Raw genomic sequence first — 22,974 nt, 5'->3', positions numbered from 1 at the left:
GGGTGCAACAGATCAGCACTGTGCCTATATTTGCTTGAGGATTAAATCAGCTCCATGGTTCGCTTTTGTAAGAAATATAATAACTTTTAAAATACATTATTCTGACAGTTAAACTAGTCATGCACAAACACAAACTGTAAAACTCTAATCTGTAAGAACGCTGTCCAACTCCAGTTTCAGCAGCAGTGATGTGATTGTGGCTTTAAGGGAAATGATGCAGCGAGCTGTTCGATCGTGTAATCTAGGCAAAAAATGTTGCTTGGAACAAATCCATTCAACAGGAAATTGTCATGTTTTCTGGCAGCAAGGAAAAGAAACCTCAATGGAAGCTGCCTTATGGAGAACTCCTGTGGAAATATTGCTTTTTTACATTTGCCCAAAAAGTTGCTGCTAGGTATCTGCTGCCTCCAGAGAAAAATGGATAAGAAGTCTAATAACTGCCTCTGAGGAGAGAACATTTTCCTAAAATAAAGTCTACATCTTCTCTTCTTTTAAAGGCATGATAAGGAGTTCAGTCTCTCTCTCCCCTTATGTCTATCGCTCTCTCTTTCTCCTTACAATAAGTAGCTTAAATTCAGTTTCCAGACCTTTCAGAATTGCACTGATGAGTGACATAACACCCTGAGGGGTTTGTGTGTGTTTGAGTAAATCTGTGTGTAGGAATAGTGTGTGCTTAAGTGTGTTTGAGTGCCAGCAGATCGTGGGAACATTCATGGCTGTGGGGCAGATTGGCGGTGGGATGCTGGACAGATAATTTCTTAGTCATCATCTTAATGAAGACCACTGAGCTGTGAATCCACAGAGCCACCAGGCCTGTGCTGCACGCTGCTGCCATTAACAAACTCTGTCAAATGAAAAAAGCATATATCTAGGAATTAATTCCTCTCTTCTCTGAGGTCTTTGTGAGATATTGAACAGGGATCTTGAGAGGCAAAAATCCAAATAATGACTTAATTTCAAGCTCAACCCACTTGTACTTTTGCTGTGATTCTTTTTTTATGCTCAGTCAAAAATCTCACAAATTCTTACTCTGAGACGCTGGAATTATTTTTAATTATCAGTACTTATTTATCAGCCCAGTAAGCACTGATTTGGTAAGTGTGTGTGTTGGTCAAAGAAGTCAGAGTTGAAATCTTGTCTGTGGCCCTAGCCTAACGCAGGCTAAAGTGAGAAGAAAAGACCAGAGCCATATTTGTATGTAATAACTAAATGCAACCTGTGGAAAATAATGGTCCCTGGTTGGGACAATCTCATCCACCATGTGGGAGACATCGTCACATGCTCTCTATGGGAAGATTTAAGGAAGCACTGCTCTTTTTCATTTGTCCAGCCTGCAGCGTCTTCTTGGCTGCATTCTCATCAAGTTAGAGAAGAGGGCTTGTGACCAGAAGGTCACCAGTTGTTACCAGGTGAATAAATCTGGCCCTTCTTCATTACCACCACCGAGGTGCACTTGAACAAGGCCCTTAACCCTGACTGCTCCAGTGCAGACTGTGGTTGTACTGAGCAGCTTCCAAGTGTGAAAGTGTGTCACTGTGTTCGGTGTCTGGGCCTAGAAAAAAGAGCCTGACATTAAAAAAAAAAAAATAAAAATCCCATTCCCTAAGACATAATAGGCTCTTCCACCGCCTGAGGTCAGAGACCACTGTATGAACGGCTAGTAAGAATGACAGTCTTACCGGGTCTTTCTTCCCCCATCAGCCACTGGAGGCAAACAAAGACAAAGAGCCCATTCAGCTCTTGGAAATAAAAATGAACAAGATTCACAAAGTTGGGATTTGTGCTTAATCAGAAGTTTTTTAAACAGTAAGCTTTGAGGGATGAGGACTAGCTAGTTGGTTCGGCAAATGTATGTCTGATTAACTTCCCACCTCTGACAAAGAGCAGCACACAACTGCTTCCCCAAACTTGTCAATAAGAGATACAATAACACAGATACTGCAACTGCAAAAACTATCCACAACTTCAGTAAAACAGATAAAACTAGAAAAGACTAAATTACTGCAAGGAGCAGGTAAACCCAAAACAGAAAAACACTACATACTATTATTTAAGCTTGCTATTTTAACAAGCATTCCCAGAGGAACTCAAACAATAAACTTACCACTTACTTATTGCCTTGCTACACCTATGGGATTACATCAGTTGTCAAAACTGACATTCCAAAAGATGGCTGCAAAGATTTGTCCTCTGTTATACCAGCTTGACTTTAAGGCCTTATCTTGATTTCTGACTCAACCAAACAATACCACAGTAGTTGCTAACTTAAACATGAGTTCACACAACATCATTCAGCCTGAAACAACAGCCGGCAGCATCGTTCTGCTGCCAGTGAACGCATCACTGACTGCTCTGGCTGCAAGCCCAGCCGCTAGCAGGGCTACCGACATTAACGCTAGCTTCCTTCTTCATCAGCTTAGCCAGTTAGCATAGTGTCTTCCCCTGGTGAGAGGGAAATGAGCTATGCTACGCTTGAGAAGACTCCCCTCCTTCAGGGATACAAACACGCACACTCCGTGCCCAGGGTGTCCCTGCTGGTTAGACTCAGCTCTGTATTAGCGGTTCTGGCAGAAGTGGTTGATTTGGTCATTGATGATGATGAGCCTGCAGGTCACATTGACAGCCCCTTTGCCCTCTGTGTTAAGGGATGCATGAAGCCCAACACTCCCTCAACCATTAGTAATCTATCACTTAATTTATATCACAGGAAAAGGAGGCTGTTGACTGAAGAATCATAGTTGTACATTCATCATATCTTAATATTGTTTTTAAAGCCACAATAATCCACCCACGATTTTATGCAAACCTGCCATCATCTTTATAGTCTAAACCAGAGAGGAGCAGTTGTTGAATCCACATTTACTCATACCTTTACTTTAGTCCTATACTTAAGTCCAGTCTCCTGTACTTGAATGAATTGAAATAATTGAAAAGATTATTGATTAATGTAATTTGGGAAAATAGTCTGCAGTAAGCAGTAATATCAATTCATGTTATTGCAAAAATACTAGCATGGTTCTTTTGATTTAACGTGAAGACTTAAATCTAAACTCATCCACTAAAAATGTTAATCATCACAGTGCAGCTCAGTGTGTCGGTGTGTGTTCGTTTGTGAGTTATTTTAAATGACAGTGTGTTTCTGTGTGTTACCTATATGTAAATGTGTGTGTGTGTTCCTGTTTCCATTGTGTGTGTTTCAGTGTTTCCACTGCATTGTGTCTCTTGGGTAATCTGTATGTCAACACAGAAACCAACAGATATTTAACTCTCTGCGACTGGAAACACAAACAGCAACACAATCTGTGTGTGCGTGTGTGAGAGAGAGAGAGAGACAGGGAGAGAATCAGGTCTGAGAGCTGGGAGATAATTGTTTTTCTCTTCTGGAGATGTGACTTCTACAAATTCTCCACAGTTTGTTTTTCAAATGCTTTCAAGGCCAAAACATCAAATCAGAAACGTTTGAAGGAAGAAAGTTGACATTTGGTTGCACACAAGCAAAAATTTCCCATTTAAAATGGCTATATTCAGCATTTTCTTAATTACAATGAAATGCAGTTTTAGCTAAAATCTGTAGCATCCCACAGCTTTACAGAGCTTTAAAGTGAGTTTCAGCTCGTTGTTTATCTGTCTGGACCAGAACTTTACTGTTTCGGTTTACACCTTCTGCTCTCATAGTGTTGTCTTCAGCTGCAGCAGGAAGCTGCCCTTAAAGAAGCTTAAAAAAAGTCACTGTACACTACCTGCTCAGCAGCAAACAACAGACAGACACAGTTAGAGACTAGCTGGTGAACACAGTGGAGCATGTACCAGCTAAAAAGACAGATATTTCCCTCAGGAGGTGGTAGAGACCAAAAACAGAGCTAAAAGCGAATATTGGACTTAGATTAATTGAATAAACACAAACATCTAATGAATCATCCTGTAGCTCTGTAACAGCTGGATGTTGAAATAAGCAAATGATTAATAACAAGTTCAACATATCAACTTAAAATGTCACGATATAGCAGTATTGTTTTCACAACTTCTTCCTGCTGAGAACAAGTGCAACTGGAGAGGTAGTTATGTTTGTTCAAACACACTTGATAAAACTGCATTTGGACCTTCACTCTTTTACTGATTAGAATTACTGTGCAGTTCTACCTTCAGCTGGCAACCCACGTCAGACTACTAGCTGAATGTGTCTGTGTTCTCTGATGCTCTTAAGAGGCTTTTCTACTGTAACAGTTAAGGAGATTTTTAAAGACAAATTTGTCAAGTTAAACAAAATATTTTTTCTGATGGAAAATATAAGCCGTCACTAACCTAAACAACAACTCAACCTCATCAGTTTGACTCTCTCTCTCTCTCCCTCAGCTGCTGAGCTATTAGATTCCTGGTTTATTTTATGCAGTCAAGCAGAAATACCATCAAAACTACACAGCAACCATAATGAGGTCCTTTGGTTTGGTTTAGTACTTCCTCTGTGTGTGTGTGTGTGTGTGTGTGTGTGTGTGTGTGTGTGTGTGTGTTGGTCGGTCAGGTTCTGCCTGTAGGCAACCAACAGGAAGTGGGACAGGAGAGAGGAAAGAAAGGAGAAACAGAGGACAGAGAGAAAGAGAGAGTCTGTCCTGATGAATTGAACACACACTAAACCAGATCCTTCAGTCACAGTTCATCTTCATTTATCACATTAAAAGTGAGACAATGACATGAAAATGTGTGTGTGATAATTTCCTTCAGAAACAGACATAAAAAATTGAATTTAAGTGTGTAAGTGCTTTAGTATGATCATCATTACACACACACTAGTGTTGGGAAGTTACATCGCCCCTTTGCAGACCTCTAAACGTACAAAGTATTTTGAATTTTCAAGTCTTAAGTGTTATGCACCTTTCAGGCCACAGAGTGCAGGACACACTGACATGATATGTCGAGTAGATGAAAAACAATATGCTTCATTCGCACTTGATTCCCAGCAAAAACGGAAAAGGGAAAAGGTCTGTTGATAGTCATACTGACATCACACCAGCAACATCACATAAAACTGACACCGTTCACTGTCACTGAAGGTGAAGGGCAGTGGTTTTCTCTTAGCGTTCGTTCTCTCTCTCCCTCTCTCTTTTCAGACTATGAGTGAAGGCAGTATATACTAGTTTAGACTCAATTTGGGTCAAACTATCAAAAATACCAGTAGCAGGGATTATCACATTCATTTTTGTCCAGCGCTAACATACATACACACACACTGACACCCAAGAAAAATGATGTCGCCAACCATCCTTTTAGATGCAGTTTTAGCAGCACTCACTCACTACTGCTAACAAAACTAGTAGAGTAACTACTAAAACTACTAGTCAACGCTTTGGGCAGTAATTGAATCCTCATTGGTCGTGTGATTTCATACCATAAGAACTGTACAGTCACTAATGTGTAAAACACATGTACTGCCCTTGCAGCGTGTACTCTTGTGCAAAGCTCGACACTAGCCAGTTAACATTTGTAAATCCTCCAAGAAACACACAAGGCTGGACTTTTCCTGTATTTTACTTTAGTCTTGCTTCCTCTTTTTGACATTTGCTTTTGATTCTTTTTTACTTTATGCTACAGAGATTGATAGAGCAGCACTGTACTGTATAAAAGCATAGCCTAACTAACACAACAGCTACATATAATATTCAGTAACGACATGTATCCACCACTGTCCGTATCGTCTGTGCATGTTCAACTGCAGCAGCTAGCAGAGTGAAACACGGACAGAACGCACACTTAACTTAACTTTAAGGACAACACCAATGTCTGTATATATTTAGTTTCCTTGATGATCCCCTGTGCATGACATGACCTTATTTATTACTATTTTTCAGCACAGTCTCAGCAGCAGGAGCCCATTGCTTGCAGTCAGCTAAAGATAACTTGAAAGGGTACTGTTACCAACAGAACACTCTCTGGATATGTCTCAAAATAAATATGTTTTAATGTGAAGCTTGTGGTACCACAAACAACCACAGGAAATGTTAACAGTGTTAGTAAGGTTAGCTGGCCAATGCTCAACTCATCACTCAAGTTTAGCGTTTCTTGTGGTGAAGTCTTAAACATTGCATGTATGTAACCAATAGGCTTTACATCTCAGTGCCCTCTAGTAGCTGCAGTGATTATGACTGCAAAGGAAATCGGGTTAAATTATTATAGAGAAATAAAGCCTGCATATGGAGGAGGTCAAGATGGATGGATGGGTCAGCAAAATATCACTTAAACATGGAAGACTGGTAGTCATTTTAACCCAAACCACAATGTTTAAAGGGATTGGAAAGGATTTGAATTCAATAAGCGTATTCAATTCTGGCTTTGGATTTGATGAAATGATGTTGAACTCTGACCATTCGCTTCAGTCTTTCATAAAGTGAATGTACGTCAGATTGGCAAAACTGAAAGAAATACTAAACCTGGGTCCAGGAGTCAGAGAATTCAGGAAGACCATTTTAACTCTAGTTTGAAGTGAAGTTAGATTAAAACCAGCAAACTGAAGAGAAGTGAACTAAGTGAACTGAACAGATCTGAAGTGAGCTGGAAATGTGAGCTCTTTACAGCAGCATCCAGCCTGTGATAATAATTGCTGCTATTCAGCAGAAGCCTGATGCTTCGCTGCAGAGGAACATAAAGGCTGATCGCCCCCCGGGAGGCCTTGGCCATGAAAGAGCCAATGAAAGAAAAAGACAGTCCCACTCTCTCCCTTTCAGAAAAACTCAACATGAATTTAATGCGCCAACATGGAGCCTGCAATTACTGAAGCAAGCTATCAGGGACAGAGGGAGAAATGAGAGCAGTTATGATTCAGAGCTTTTGACACAAGAAGCTGCAGAAACTGAGAGCTTCTGATTTTTTTTTAAAAAATGCAGGCAGGAATGAAAAACTCAACATGCAGTATAACTTATATTATTATTTCTAACCCTATAAATTCACATGATATAGAATCATTATGTAATAATGTTTTATGCTTTGACCCAGTGTATTATAGATTAACAAACCTGTCACCAGAGAGCAAGATGATATTGGACAAATCTGCACAACCTCAGCTTGTGTTCAGTTCAACTCAAACGGTCAATTGATTAACCAAGAAAATAATCAAGAGATTAATCCATGATGAAAATAATTATCAGTTGCAGCCCTATATACAATAGCTAAAAAAATTAGGAATAGCAGAAAAACAACTACAACAGGACAATGCTGCATACGCATTAATACATGAGTGAATATGATCTAATGATATAATATATCACGGTAATAGTCAAAGGGCCCTTTCTTCTGCATTGAGTACTTTCACATTCAGTACTTGAAATTCACTTCTGTGATTATACTTAAATAACTGATATTGGAGGTAGTGGCACTTTTAGTTAAGTAAAAGATCTAAGTACTTCTCTTCCACCACTGAGTATTTCACAAGGAGTACAAAATATATAATAAAACAATTTATTCAATACTATTCTTATTTCTGTCATTATATTTTGTGAGTGGTTTGTAACTCTGTCTTTATTCAATATTTCTTAGCTTAACTGAAGTGAAACCAATATCTGAATAAAGTATGCTTCCAGTAAGCCAGTTATTGTTGCTAAATTATTTTTAGCCAAAAAAAAGCTCAAATTAAATTAAAGCTTTTTTAAAATACTCTGTACTGTGACCTTTGACCTCCTTACTTCTGATTGCTTGTAAAATTTGCTGACCCGCTGACTGATGTTTTTTCATTCTCCTGTCACTCTCACTGTAAGTCAGCCTGGATTACAGCGTTGGCTAAGTGACTAAAATGCAAATGTAATTACTACCTCAGTCGTCTGCAGATTTTTCCACATCAGCTCCAGCTGGTGGGAGGAGAAGGAGAGCAGCCGCAGTGCAGCAGACACCAACTTCGTCAAAACTGACGTCTGTGTTTCACCAGAGACGCTAAAACTTCAAATAAAGTTAGAAATCACAGAGTCCAGCTGCTGTTTTCATTACACAGGCTCCTCAGTCGCTTTTAATCTCAGCTGTTTACACGCACATCAGTCAGAGAGAAAGAAGACTTTTAGTAGATTTTAACTTACAAGCTGAATACCAGAGCATGGCTGTGTCCTGTCGCACTAGAACTGTCTCCTCATTTCCATCACTAATTCCTCTTCCTCTCCTCCTGTTTTAAATGCTTGTTTAAGATCTATGTCAACACATCTGTGACAAAATACAGTTGACACCAAAAAAAAAAAAAAAGAGAGAAAAGTAATTAGAAGAAATTAAAGGAAATTTTAGTTCACAATGTGTTTCTGGTATGCTTCATTTCCTAAAAAAAAAAAAAAAAAAAAAGCCAGGGTTTACAAAAGATAGGATGAATTTATAATAAAGAGATCAGTCAACCTAGGAACAAACATAAGGTCTAGGTGCAACATTGACTGGTTCTGTCCAAATATAGTGTAAGACAAACAACACCACATCTCAGGCACCTCTCACCCTGATCGGGGTCTACATAGTATGGATAACAATCACGCAGGCAGTCTCCCAGACCTCAGTCATTTCAGTCACAGTCACAGTCCTCTCACAAAATTGAATACAGGAACAATGTTCATTTTAGGGTTCAAACCTCGATTCAGATTCTTTTTTTTTTTTTTTTTTGGCAGAGCTTGCATGTTCCCCCTGTGCCTGCGTGGGTTCTCTCCGGCTTCCTCCCACAGACCAAAGACATGCAGGTTAGGTTAACTGGTGACTCTTTTTTTGCCCGTAGGGTGTGAATGTGAGTGTGAATTGTTGCCTGTTTCTATATGTCGGCTGGGATTGACTTGGAGTGTCTCTTCCTATGTATGTGCCTAATCAACAAAAGACTCTATTTTCAGCAGGATGTTTGTGTGAAGCTTTCACAAAATACAAATACACTATGACATATGAGACTGGGGGAGATGGAGAACTTCATATTTGATGTCTATAAACAAAGTTGCGACAGAAGCTAGAAGGAAATAACTGTTAACACATTTAAATCTGTTCTAGTTGAGCCCACTGAGGATATTTTTAAGTTTTTCCATTCTGAACTGAGACCAGAACTTGTCTCCATCCATTACAGTATAATGGTGTGTTGGCAGATTTCCACTGTAACAGCACCGGCTGTGGTGCCAGTAGTGATGAAGAGGCCAATGCATCAGACTAGGCCAGTAACAGTGACATTTCCTGCAGCCAATGCTAACCCAAATACTGCTGTTACTGGGTCTTTTCAAATTTGTTATCTTTATTACTGAAAACAGATACATGTTTGAAAGATGGCAGACACTGGAAAGTCTAAAATGTCACTGGGAGTGACTTCATCTTGTTGAGAATATTACAGCTGGTTTCTTTGAACAGCGTTCCCTCAATTTGATCTTCACACAACTGGAAATTTAAAAATATCTATCTTTTGTATTTTTATAGTATTTAGTGATTACAATACATGATCTCATTTATTCATGATACATTTGTTGACAGTTGATTTAGTGTCTAAATATGTGCAGACCACTGAATGTGGTTTGTTCAGATACAGCTGTGAACCTGCAGTCAGCTGTGAGGGATAATTTGGCACAAACACAAATTTAACACTCCTATCAGAGAGCATGACCGGCTGAGGCAGCATCCAGCTTTTCAATTAGTGTGACACACACACACACACACACACACACACCGCGCCACACACACACACACAGAGTACCTCAGGCCGCAGCTGACTAGCCTGCTGTATAAACTGTCCAAACACGCCTGCTGCTCCGATGACTCATAGGCTGTTTAGTGTAGGTGAATACACCAGGTGTGTGTGTGTGTGTGTGTGTGAGAGAGAGAGAGAGACCATGTTAGGATGAATGAGTGACCTCGCTGAATCATCTTCCTCCTCTACTTGCTCTAATTTGCTGTCATCAACAGAGAAAATCCCTTCTGCTGCTGCTGTTCTCCACAGCTCTGGTTTCTGTTTAATCATGTATTTAAAATGTAAAAACAAACACTTGGAGAAATTCACTCCACATCCAGAAATGCTACAGATGTTAAAACACAACCATCAAAAAAAAGGTATCTTGTTCCAAGATAAATCTAAAAACTTAGTTAACATACAACATATTTGCAACAACAAAATTACTTGAATGAAATGTAATGCCACCCGCTCTAAGGTGTTTCAGTAGCCTAAGTCAACCACGCAGAGATAACGACACGAACCCCCTGAGCTTTAAAAATCTTTTACTCCGCCCCAACAATCTGCCAACACTGCACAAGAACATAACACTCTGGACTGGAAAAATGTTTGCCCAAGAGGACACTGAACGGGAAAATAAATTGAAGTAACAAGTGTTCATTCGAATTTACTGTACAGTATAAGATCTTTGGTCTGTAACTAAACATCAACAATCATCTTAAGAACTGCAGTTGAGGAGTTCAGTTCATGTATGAACGAATCTTCACTAACAAACTGAATGACTATACTAATCTTGTCACTGACTGAATCAGTACAGCTGCTCACTCTAACGCAGCTATGCTTGAGTTACATGTGACTGATATGCTAATCAGTAACAGTTAAAGCTCTAACTAACAATACATTTTTCTTTACCAACAGTTACGCCAATTCTTTTGCCACTGGGGTCAGATGTATAGTTCTGACATATTTAGCAAACACCTTTGAGACATTTTAGGTGTGATAAATTTACACAGAGATGTGACTTTACAGCACCGCATAGGCCTACATGATTCATCTGGAGTGATGTTTGTGTCCACCTGCTGAATCTAAGTCCAATATTACTACTACTTTTAGCTCTGTCTTTGGTCTCTACCAACTCCTGAGGGAACTGTCGGGTTCTTCAGCTACTAAATGCTTCACTATGTTCACAATCTAGTCTCTAACTGTGCCTGTCTCTTTTGCAGCTGGCTGCAGGCAGTTGGAATGCAGATACTAAGCCTGATAGTAAATGTGTCACAAAACCAAAACTAGAAGCTAACAGAGGCTAAAAAGCTCTGTAGATCTGAGGAGATGCTGGTGATTCTCTGTGGGATCAATACTGTGAGAGACCCCATTCATAGCTGGTCCTGACTGGGAAACAGAATCTCCATTATGTAATTGTCAGATAATCCCAGATTAAAGGTTTTGGGTGTTTGTGAACTGGTTTTACACTCTGAACAAATGTTTAATTAGTTCATACAGATCCACAAACTGTGCTCAGGGTTTTAAAGGGGTTTTCCAGGATTTTGAAGCTTTTTTTTTTTTGGAAACATGGCTCATCATTCAAATGTTTTCTTCTTTTTGTAAGGTTTTCTGGGGTTTGTCACAACATATCCACAGAAAACTATAAAATTTATAATTATATCACCGTGGTTATCCATTGTAGAGCATTACATTTTCTCATTTTCATTTTCTTTAATGAGTTTATCTGAACTCTGTAGTGTTTTTTCCTCTTCATAATTTCAATTTCTTTGGGTAAGAAAAATCACATTCATCACCTGAAAATGCATCTCGCATCCTCTAACAAGATCTCTGTTGAGCAGCTCATTAAGACTTCATCTCAGCTCAGCCTCCAGGTTTTCTTGTTTTATCAGATTTGGTAACATCATGATATTATTATATCTGTTATTACCCACACAGACTGTGGTGTGCCATGAGTTAATATAAGAAATATATATGTTCTGAATTTATCTTTCTTGTGTTTACTGTCATTATCCTGTTTATCCTCCTTATTTTATGTATTTGCGTAAAATTAGTGGAAAGCAATCAAATCAGCAATGCTGCCTTCAAGTCATGTGGGAAACACAGCTACACAGACAGAAACATAAAACATAAAAGGTTTTAAGTTTAAAATGTGTCGTCACTTGTAGCTCTATTAGAGATAGAATATATTTCCCTGAGTGGAAGTGATCGTGAAGTAACACTTCAGCGTGATATAATGCAAAAGTAAGGTAACAAGTTGAGTGATTGGTTTGTTTCCTAATTTAGTAGTAAGTATTTAATTATATCATTTACAAAATCACATTTTACACACTCATCATCATGACGAACATCATTTCACATTACAAACAGATGTCTGACTTTGAGACATTTTAGGTGTGATAAATTTACACAGATATGTGACTTTACAGCACCGCATAGGCCTACATGATAAATTCACATATGGTCATATGTATTTGGATGACATGTGAAGCCATCACTTTTACTTCACTTTTTACATTTTAAACACGTGAAATTCACATGAGAGCCATGACTGAAATCCAACAAGTCCTCCAGACTAAACAACCATAGGGGTCACTTGTTCCTACTCTCAGTTACAACCTATAGGAGGGTACCAGTGGCAGGTGTACCAGAGCTTTGTCATCATGGTAACAATAATAAACATGTGATTAATGTTGTGGAATGGTTAGGATTGAGTAGGATTAGGCATTGAAGGTACTTGGTTAGCTTTAGGAAAAGATTTGATTGTGGTTTGGGTTCAAATTGGTTGTGGAATGGTGAAAAATTGGACTAAAGAAACAACAATGACTAGTGGGTTCAAAAAGGAAGTGAACAGTGTTCTCCTGTGTGAAAGATCTGTTTTGTTGACCCATCTATCCACCCTAACCTCCTCCCATCATGGATTTTGTTGCTGTGGGCCATAATAAGCTGCTGCACAGACAACCTTTTTTTTTTTTTTTTACAGGAGGACAGTCTCCTGAAATCACTCCCTCATTCACTCATTCATCACAACCTACATTCTCCTTGGTGAGCAATAAACTGAGATTTCACTCATAATTCATCATTTTACATCACCACTGACAGCTAACAGTCTCCTCCAGTGTCATCCTGCTCTGAAACAATGCTCTATGCTGCTCCCTGTTTATCTAATGTAGTGTGGCATATTTACACACAGGAGAAGAGTCACTAATGTGAGTGTTTTACATGTATGACAGACGAGTTTCTCCCCGAGGCTCACACGGCGACTCCTGAATAACAACTCCCTTCATCTGCTCCTGAGCTTCTCTGCATCGCTGATGGGTGAACTGTAAGAGGCAATGAGCGACGGTAGCTGGTCTGAATTTTAGAATGTAAACTATCAGTATTTAACCATGACAAAGATCCACTTTGTTTAGATAGCAGTGATTTTAGCCCTCTAAAAAAACCCACAAGAAAATAATCATCTAAACCCTAAAAAGCTGTTTTCTGGCACAGTATAGACCTGTTTCTGTTTAGGTTTTAGCTTCAATGAAACTGAAGGATAAACCAAAGTGTGTGGGAGAGATAAAATCCCCACCAGGGCTTCTGAAAAATATCTCAACCCAAATGAAAAAAAAGAGACACAGAGATGAGCAAGAGAAGTGGACTGGTCGCCCCGAGACAGAATCTGACAATTATCAGAAGAGCAATGTGAAAGTAGGGAAACAAACAAACAAACAAAATCTCTCTCTCTCTCTCTCTCTCTCTTTTTTTTTTTTTTTTTTAACTTGCTGGCAGTTATTTCATTCAGCAGACTTTTCCTCCTATCAATAAAGTATGTGACTGCATAAGCTATTTTCAACCCCATATATTCAACTGCTATTATATTAACATACAAATATGAGCTTCACCGTAGAGAAGCTTTATTGTGTCTTTAATCTTCACAGAAACATTAAAATCCTGTTCACATGTGCCACAAGCAGTCATGTCATAACATGAATCTGATCCAAAACCACATTTTGGCACCAGCTGGATACTGAAAACTGTCTTTATCAAGCACAGGTGTGTGTTATAACATAATGATGCTCAGCCATGTAGCCAGACATCAAAGCATGTCATCCTAAATATGACTGGTAATATCACAGATCTCCATTCAGGCCAGAAGGTGTTAAGTAACAAATCATTCTACCAAAGCAACAGAAGAGATTATGTCAGGGTGTATTTTTAGAATGTAATAACCCATATTTATAAAGGCCTTATATTCTTACCATCCACTTGAGTGGCAGGAATTAGTTTTTTTTATGCCACATCCTAACCCATGGATCAGGCTTTTTTTCTTCTTTTTTTTTTCTTCTTTTCAGCCCATCCTCTTGTTTTTATGCTTGTTTTATGCATGCAAAATTTGTTGAAAAAAATCTGAGTGAAAACACTGGATATTTAGAAATGATTTTTCATTGTTAATTACATCATCCCATATCATCTCTTCTTCTATCCTCTCTTCTTCTACAGTGGTTATGCTACTACCCAGTTATGGTTTAGAAAAGATGGTGGCTAATGGTTAAATGGTTAAAAGAAGCCAATGCTGACCCATACATTCATTCTGTCCATATAACAACACTCCAACTCCACCATTCACCTTTCCTGAGAGAGGACAGTCACTACTGCACCACCACAAGGCAACTATTTTTACACTTCCCTCAAAAATCTGAAGATCTGAAACAAATCAGCTCCTTTACAACAAAGCTCATTAGTGCTCAACTGAGGTAAAATTTCAAACCATATCACTAATACAACTAACTGTAATTACACTGCAACCAACTGTGACAAATGACCTGTTACCAGAGGCTAAAGTGATACGATTAAAAGGTATAAGTGGCCTCACATTTTTGGAGATGGAAAGCTGCTGTTTGTGATTTTTGCTACCATGAAGTCTACAGATGATTTTCCCAATCCAACACTCTGGATACTTTGGATAGAACAACTACAACAACTGGACAAACCTCCATGTTTCCAGTTTTCTGTGGTTATACCTGCTGACCAAACCCTTTAGTTTTTATCGACCCCATGAACTTACATTTTTAGCCCTGCTACCTGCAAGACTCTAAGAGTAGAGGAACCATCCTATTTCCAACACTAGGCAACTATTCAGGCTGTGATGAACACTGCAGTACAAATGGTCACTGAATCATCGATTTCTCAATCTATACATTCATTGAAGTGCAGACACCTTCATTAGTATATTAGGTTGGTCTTATTAGTCTGCACCTGTGGGAATGTCTGGGAAATAGGTGAATATAAACTCACTCCCGTGTTTTTTTTTCATATAAACTGAGTTGTACGGGTCCAGGTGTTGCAGCAGTCTTACCTGATGATGTCATCGTTGTGTCCCAGGTAAAACCTCTGGCTGTGCTCTCTGGTGTTGTAAACCACGCCGACCCCGGCCACGAAGTACACCACCTCCTTCCCGGCCGTGTAGTACAGGTTATTCCGGCACTGGTGGCCCCGGTACCCGTAGACCCAGTCCAGTCTGAGCCGGCAGCCCGGGGCGCTCCGGTCCGACATGTTCACTCATCTGAGGGGGCACCGTGTCCACCGCCGCCGCCGCCGCTGCTGCTGCTTCTTTCGGTTCAAGATCCTCCAAACTAGAAGAGCAGATTTACTGATATTTCACTTAAGATGAGACGATTTTTGATTTTGTCCGCAAATAATCTGACGACTGTTGATACTTTTCTTCGGTTTATTCTGATTCTCTTTATGTTTGGGTTTATTGGAGTGGTTCTTGGTCAACGCAAGAGTTCATGTCATTTCTTTTTAACGGTTAATGAATAAAGCTGTGGACATGAGATTTTCTTCGATTCTTCATTCTTGATTTCCTGGTTATTTACGCTTTTATCACCGAGGACAACATTAAAGAAACCAGAAGGGAAGAGACGTAAAATATATCGGCACATATGTTGATTATCATAATTTAATTCTGAAAAATCAACACTCTCATCAAAACCAGCACTGGAAATGTCATAGTGCTCTGTCCTTATCCAAACAGGAAGAACGAGGAGGCTGAGTAACTAATATAAAGCTCCCCCCTGGAGGGATATTGTCCAACTGATGCTTAATAATCAGTTTATTATCACTTCAGTTCATTTAATGTCATTTTAATCCTCCTCTGTCTGCGGCAGTCAACAGTGAAATAAAGTGACTTAACATGGAAGCTCTCTGGTTATGGTTCCTATAATATTCCCTTTTGCGGGTCAGTCAAGGTAAATAGTGAGTTTACAGTGACACTGTTATATAATCTGGGTGTTATTTTGCACCACCTTCTACAGCTTCACCACAGAAACTGTTATTGTGTTTGTCTGTGGTATTTTAGAATAGTTGCAGAGCTCACTGGTCATTTTCCATCTCTTATTACATCTCTATAGTATTTCCACAGTTGCATCCATTAAAATCACTCTTATCTCCTGCGCACCTTAGGGCCGACTGAGAATCATTATAGTTCTACAGAGAGTTTCTGCTGACTTCACTGCGCTCTGTGGTTCTTATCTCCTGTGGTTTGAGTGTAATTTCCTTTAATATTCCTAAAGGGACTAATAGTGTTTTTATTTTACCCTGGAGTTAATTCATAGCCTTGCTGTATTTAATATTCTAGCTACAGTTAAGACACAAGATCTTTTCTTTTTGTATTTATAATGCGGTTACAATAGTTGATTTGTCAATCCAAAGGAGCGCGCTCCGAGCCTCATTCATAATTTCTGCCTCAGCCTGGAATATTCTCCGCCTCATTTCACCTCGACACGGTGCAGATGTTTTCGTTTTTTTTTTTTTTTTTTTTTTGTTTGTTTGTTTGTTTTCTTTTCTTTTTTACTTTTCGAAGAGGAAATGAAACAGTGAAGAAACAGAAACAGAGAAAATATCCTAGCGGTTCTGGAAAAGTTCTCGTCACGTCCAAAAAACAAAAAAAGACAGAGACTGTTAGGGCAAAAAAAAAAAAACAGCAAATGAACACACAACTGATGGAGGATTCTGCTCCTGGAAAATATAATCCCTCTTCACACTAATCCTCGACCTCGGAACCAGCCATGGTTACTACAGCACGGGTGTTTTTTTTTTTCTCTCCTCTTGTATCCTCTGTGTGTTCACATCATCCCTGCGCGGAATAACGCACAGCATGGGAGGTGGAGAAGGTGCCGCGGCTCACAAACCCATTCACAAATCTGTGCGTGAGTAAAATCCACCAGAGTCGACGGGGGACAGGATGTATAATAATCCAGTAGCCTATCACAAAATAAAAGAAGCGGATTATTTCCACTGTGAAATGATCGGGCAGTTCCGGAGAGAGCCTACGAGAAAGAGGGAGAGAGCGAGCGACAAAAACAAATGTTTAATCCCCGCGGATGATCCAACTTCAGCGGGCAGAGGAGGGGAGAAGCCCCGGGTTCAGACCGCAGCATCCCGGACGGATGACGGGAGAGGAAAGTCCTGATTCCCGGCAGGAGGAGCGCATCCCCCCGCTGCCGCTGAGTCCCTCCACCCAATGACAGGCAGACAGACAGAAAGACAGGCGCACAGACAGACAGACGGACTCAGCTGGTCAGTAAACCGGACTTCAGACGCCTAATGGAGACCCTCCCTGACCGCCGAGTCTCATCACAGTGATGTTTTCTCGCTCGTTTTCGGACTGACAAGCAGAAAGCATCAAGAGAGCCACAGCAGATCGTTACACAGTGTTTCCGCTGTTCGCCCCTAAAAATAAAAGCCCTTCGAGTAAGAAGGGTGCGTTAAAGTGCTGCCAGGTCTCGCGAGGAATAATGTTCCCTCTGGACCTTTCCATTCAGTGCCAGGCCAGGGAAGGGCGGGGGTGTGGGGTGGATGGTGGTGGTTTGGAAACTGAAGGGGAGTACCTACATGCTACATTTTGTACTCTATTACAATCACTTCAATTTCATACTTCTACTTAAATAAATTTCAGGGGGAAAGATTATAGTATTTTTACTGCACTATATTGATGCAAGAGCTATTTACTTTTCAGATTAAGATTTATATAAAAGCCTATTATGATCTTATAAAATACCATCAATATCAATCAATGAGCAAAATAGTTAGAATTCTTTCCACTGTAAACAAGGTTGTATAATTTAGAATAAAGGACTTTTTGTCAATCATATGACGACCCCTTAAATCTATCTGGTGACCCTTCGGAGGGGCCAGAAACCTATACTGGGAACCACTGGACTAAATGACCTTTCTGTATATGAAGCAGTTTAAACTAGCTCCACCTCAAGCAGCCACCACGGTAACAGACTTTTGTACACTTTGAGTGTACTGGTACTTGAGTACAGGCTTTCAGTACTTTTTCCACCACTGGTGTGTGTGCATGCTGTTTCCACAGTAACATTCAGCTTTTCTCTCCTGTTTTATGGAGGATCAGAGGAGAATAAATTCACATTTTTCAGTTTTATTTTACTCTGATTTATTTTACTCTCTTTTCGTAGTAGGCCTGAATGTTTATTTATCAAGTAGGCTAGTCAAATCTCTTGGTTTAAACATGGCAGCCGTAGTCTCAAAAGGTGACAATAGGCTTATTCATAGCCCACATGTCATCCATATATTTAACATCTTGAAACACAACAAGTTTAAGCTCCTCATTAATATTGTTATATATCAACTAGCAAATCTAGGACTTTATTTTGAAGGTCGCATCTTCATATTTCCGCTCGTATTGTGGTGGTTTGTCACGCGCTTGTCGCAGCTCGGACTCGGGAGGTAACCACGACGCACGGAGAGAAAACACCCCGGCTCCGCTGGAGAGGACGCACGGCCGCGAAGGTTTGTGGGACTTTGTGTTTTTTCGGTCAGTTTAAAACCGTTCGTTTGTTTTTACCAGCGAGGAATACAAAAACTACAAATACCAGCAGCAGCAGCGACGGAGGAGCTGTCCGCGGTGCTGAAGTCCAGGAGAGGCGCTGAATGGGGAACCTGTAGAAGAGAAAGTGACAGTTTTATCTCCGTAAAACATTTCATTACATGTCAGTTGACTGTGTGTTACATTAGAATGTAAACAGCGACAGGCACAGAGAAAAATATTATAAATGAAATTAAATAAAATAACCATAACTAAAGAAACAAGAGGATAATATAAGGTGCATAAACAACAAAAGAAAATGAACTTTTTCTGTGTTCTAAACATTAAATAAGCTATTCAGATTATTATCAGTGGTATGAGGCAGACAGAGACTATGAGAGGACTCAGGCAGTGTGAGGTCATATATAATTAAAGAGGACAGACTGACCTGAAAACCCCTAAAATCAACATTGTTGTTTGTGACCTTACACTGCATGGAACAGCAGGAGCCTGATGATACCATTCCCTCATTCCTTTTTAAGCTTTAAGTCTAGATTTTCTCTCAGGCTTATATTTAGATACAGTCAAAGTTTATATAATGAAACCAAGTCTGATTTTGTATTTAAGAATTTACATTTAAGAATTTTTTGTTTGTGTATTTGCAGTCAACTTTCTATAAGTTTACAGTTTGCAGAGGTAACGCTAGAAATATGAACAACAAATGTTTATGTGTAGGTCATTTAGTTACTGTGTTTTGTCCACTCCTCATGTCTCTTAAATGGTTTGGCCACACAGTATACTGCACTGTATATGGTCCCCTCCTGTGTTTTTAGTCAGGTCACTCAAGTCATCCATTCATTCATTATCTATACCACTTATTTTTAAGGGTCACTGGGGGGCTGGAGACAGTCTCAGCTGACATTGGGTGAGAGGCGGGGCACACCGTGAACAGACCTCTGTCCATCATAGGGTCAACATATAGAGACAAACAGCCATTCACACTCACATTCACACCTACAGGCAATTTAGAGTCACCAATTTACCTGCATGTCTCTAGACTATGGGGAAAAGTCTCAGTACCCAGAGAGAACCCACACAAACACAGGGAGAACATGCAAACTCCACACAGAAAAGTCCCGGGCGAACCGGGGCTCAAACCCACAGCATTCTTGCTGTGAGGTGACAGGGCTAACCACTGTACCACCCAGTTTAGTTCCGATCCAAAAACCTGCGTCCAGTGACTTGCTGCTCGCTTCATAACACTCAGACTGGAAATACATTTTTAATGGTTTTCTACAAGGTAACACTGCAGACTGAAGTGGAAACTGTGATCCTTACGGAGGCTCAAATGAGCTTTATTTATAATGGACCATCTGGGAATGGCTATTTTTGTGTGGGCTGGTTTGGAGTCTGTTGTTGTTATGTTAACCTCAGAGGTGATAATCGTACCCAGCGGAGCTATATAAGAATCTATAAGACTCACAGAGTGGGTGAACTCAATAACAGAAACTCCTGAACACCACAATATGATCAGCTCCTTTGTGACAGTGTCAGCAAAAACTGAACTTTAAACACTTGGGGAGCTTTATTGTGTTGTGAGGTTTTCTGCTATTCTGACCACTCCCTGTATTTGCTGCCTAATGTTTGTTTTTGTCTCTGGCAGGACCACAATCATTAGTGGAGGAAGTATTCAGATCCTTTACTTGAATACAAGCACTAATACAATGACATATCATCAATCTTTGATATTTGAGAAATTGTGTGTGGAGTAATCTGGATATTATTTAAGTAAAGAAAAATATTTCAATAACCTGGCTACATGATATCATGTTGTCTTTGTGTGGTGAGGCAATCAAAAAAAAAAAAAAAAGAAGAAGAAGAAGCAGCACTCACATCTCCACATGATAAAAGTACTCCATTGTCTTGCATTTAAAATCCTACTTACATAAAGACACATAAGTAAAATGAGCTAAATTCAGGAAAAGTGAACAGAGTGAACAACACACACACACACACACACTAATCCAACCTTTGTTCTACCACAGGACTTCCCCTCCTGTCTGCCCTCACCTTAACATCAACATCAACATGAAGGATTTACACACAAACACACACGTACATATGCACGCACAGATCTAATTATAAAAGCTGTGTTTTCCTCTGTGCACCATGACAACACACACACACACACACACACACACACTCACTCACCAGTCTGTAGGTGAAAACAGCTGCTGCAGCAGGACAATAAAAAGGTCACACTGTGCTGCTGCCTGGATGTTGAGGTGAAATGTTTAAACCCTCATTGTTAACTTCTGTTGACAAACAACAGCATTAAGAAATCTGAACAAACACAAAGTCACATTCAAGCTCAAAAGACAACAAACAATTCTTGGCACAATTTTCACTCAATAGATTTCTCCTGGAGCTTTCACCCACATCTCATGGCATTCATAAGCAGTTGACATTTGCTCAGTGGTCATCACCAGTGTTGGACAGTTCATTTACTCAAGTAATGTTGAGGTACTTTGCTTAAGTTTTTTAATTTGAGGCATTTTTCTACTAGTACTTCCCTGCATTTCAGAGGGAAAAGCTCAGATTTTTACTCCACTTATTAAGAGTTACATACAAACCATGGAGTGTCATCTTATACTACACAGTATAATGCATTGTTAAAATAGAACTACCCAGCAGTAGATAAAATAGCTAAAATTAGCACAGCCTTGACCAGGTACAACATTAAAATGGCACTTGTATCCAACATTAATGCGCAACTAATGATCTGTAACAGTAATAGTGTAATACAGTATAATACATATCACTACTCACAAGCCATATTCTGCACAACTATTTTTTACTTTTGCTACATTTTGCTTTATGATTTACCCACTTTTACTTAATATATTCAGAGAAGGCCTTTTACTTGTAACACTGTGGTGAGGCAGGATTATTTGTACAGCACATTCTACAACAAGGCAATTCAAAGTGCTTTATATGAGTTAAAATTTTAATTTAACAAAAAGAAGTAGCAAATGTAAAAGCCTTGATGTAAATGTATTAAAAGTTGAAGCAGACCTCAAGTTTGTTTCAGATCTGCAGTGGTAGAACAGGTACTCAGATCTTTTACTTCAGTAAAAGTATTACAGTGTAGAAATACTAATAATGTAGAAATAGAAATACTCAAGTTATGAAAGTGCAGAAGTATTTGCATCAAAATGTACTTAAAATACCAAAAGCAACATTCTTCCTAATGAAAAATGGTTTATATTAGAATAATGTATATCATTTTATTGGATTATAATTATTGATGCAATGATATGAACATTACATACTACATTATATTCTGCTGGCCAGTCTATAGTAATAAATCATGATTTATTTGTTGTTATTATCCACAAGTCCCATGTAAGTGTCAACTTATTAAGTAAGGGGGCAGTGAGAGGAGGAAAGAAGGGGGCTGTTGTGGATAAGCTGGAGACAAGACATTCATTTACAGGTGACACGTTAATAAAGAGACTTGAAGATATACAGAATTTCCAAAAATCTGTAAAAAGTAATGGTTTGTCTAATGGTCTCAATTGTGAGGAGGTTTTGCCAGATAGCCAAAAATTATGGGGAATAAAGTGCAGTATATTAGAGAAGAGATGGTGAACAAATTATTCCGCATGTCAACTATCTGTTGTCTCCTGCTCATCTTGCACCATCTAGTGGAAAAAATACAAAAAGACACTGACCCTCAATCTTCTCCTCTTTGAGGCCTTCAAGTATGATGAAGAGTTTCTCGTGTCAGCTCAGTCTTTGAGATGCTGTTGAGTGGGAGGAGCTTCCTATTCTGGCCAGAAATGACACTACAAGAGCAGTGAGAGTGAACCAGTACAGTAAAGTTGTGGTCTGTACAGATAAACTGTGAGCTAAAACTCACTGTGAAGTTCTGTAAAGCTGAAGGGAGCTGTTGATTCAGCTGATAACTATCGGTAGATTCACCATCAGAGACACTATTCAGAATATGCACTGTCTTCATGTTGTCATTTCATACAGTGTTACTATAGAAATATGATTATAGCTGCTTTAACAAAATATAAAAGTGGCACCTATAATACAATACTTACATGTAAGTATACTTACATGTAAAAGTGATTTTGTCCCAACTAATCTTTGTGCCTTTACCATTGAACGTCTACATATGCCTGTAAATCACTGAAAATATTGACGTGTTTTAAAAATGTCCTTCCACAGGCGTAAATAATATACAGATCACATCAGCACTATCAGCCGGTTTTCTCAGCTCGTCACTACATGATACTTAAATAAAATGATGTGACTATAAATAAGACAGAGAGAGGTACAGTAGACAAACAGTAGACAGATTCACAGTTCTGTGAACTGTGTGCGTTTAATTAAACACTCTGCATGGAGTTTGTAATCCCGACAAATCCCTGCCCCCTGTGGTGTAATACATGCATGCACATACACATGCGCGCGCGCCACACACACACACACACAGATTGTCACAGTT

At 39.4% G+C, this 22,974-nt stretch overlaps 1 protein-coding gene across 1 annotated transcript in view; it reads right to left on the bottom strand.

Annotated features, from left to right (window-relative positions):
- Positions 1 to 16,045, bottom strand: part of LOC108872865 (echinoderm microtubule-associated protein-like 6) — an 84,735-nt gene extending 68,690 nt beyond the window's left edge. The window contains exon 1 of the mRNA XM_018660756.2: positions 14,985 to 16,045. Coding sequence (XP_018516272.1) covers positions 14,985 to 15,181 — 197 coding nt within the window. The 5' untranslated portion in view covers positions 15,182 to 16,045. The remainder of the gene's footprint in view (positions 1 to 14,984) is intronic.
- Positions 16,046 to 22,974: the final 6,929 nt, after the last annotated feature.

Source organism: Lates calcarifer, linkage group LG16_LG22 (assembly GCF_001640805.2).
Source record: "Lates calcarifer isolate ASB-BC8 linkage group LG16_LG22, TLL_Latcal_v3, whole genome shotgun sequence".
NCBI lineage: Eukaryota > Metazoa > Chordata > Actinopteri > Centropomidae > Lates > Lates calcarifer.
This window is presented reverse-complemented; position numbering and strand designations above follow the sequence as displayed.